Below are 310 nucleotides of genomic sequence, written 5' to 3'. Positions count from 1 at the left end.
TATGCCTGTGTGTGTGTGTGTGTGTGTGTGTGTGTGTGTGTGTGTGTGTGTAAGTATTCATGTGTGTGCATGCATACAGACTGGTTCATATTAGTGATGGTTAACTAAAGGAAAGATGATGTTTGCTCTTACAAACAAAAACAACGGTCTGCTTATTCAAGGATCTAGTTTAGCTAATGATGATATTTTTTTAGACAAAATTTCCCCTTTTTTTACAGATTCCATCCACAAGACAGACTCGTTCATGTGAGTACCGGTCAGATTTTTAACCCAATCCGAAAAAAAAAAAAAGAAAAAAAAATCAAACCCC

General features: G+C 36.1%; 1 protein-coding gene across 1 annotated transcript in view; it reads left to right on the top strand.

Moving 5' to 3' along the window:
- LOC106878166 (synaptogenesis protein syg-2) overlaps positions 1-310 on the top strand; it is a 180,518-nt gene that overhangs the window by 161,360 nt on the left and 18,848 nt on the right. Inside the window, exon 14 of the mRNA XM_052973352.1 lies at positions 219-246. Coding sequence (XP_052829312.1) covers positions 219-246 — 28 coding nt within the window. The remainder of the gene's footprint in view (positions 1-218; positions 247-310) is intronic.

Source organism: Octopus bimaculoides, chromosome 15, assembly GCF_001194135.2.
Source record: "Octopus bimaculoides isolate UCB-OBI-ISO-001 chromosome 15, ASM119413v2, whole genome shotgun sequence".
NCBI classification, from domain to species: domain Eukaryota; kingdom Metazoa; phylum Mollusca; class Cephalopoda; order Octopoda; family Octopodidae; genus Octopus; species Octopus bimaculoides.
This window is presented reverse-complemented; position numbering and strand designations above follow the sequence as displayed.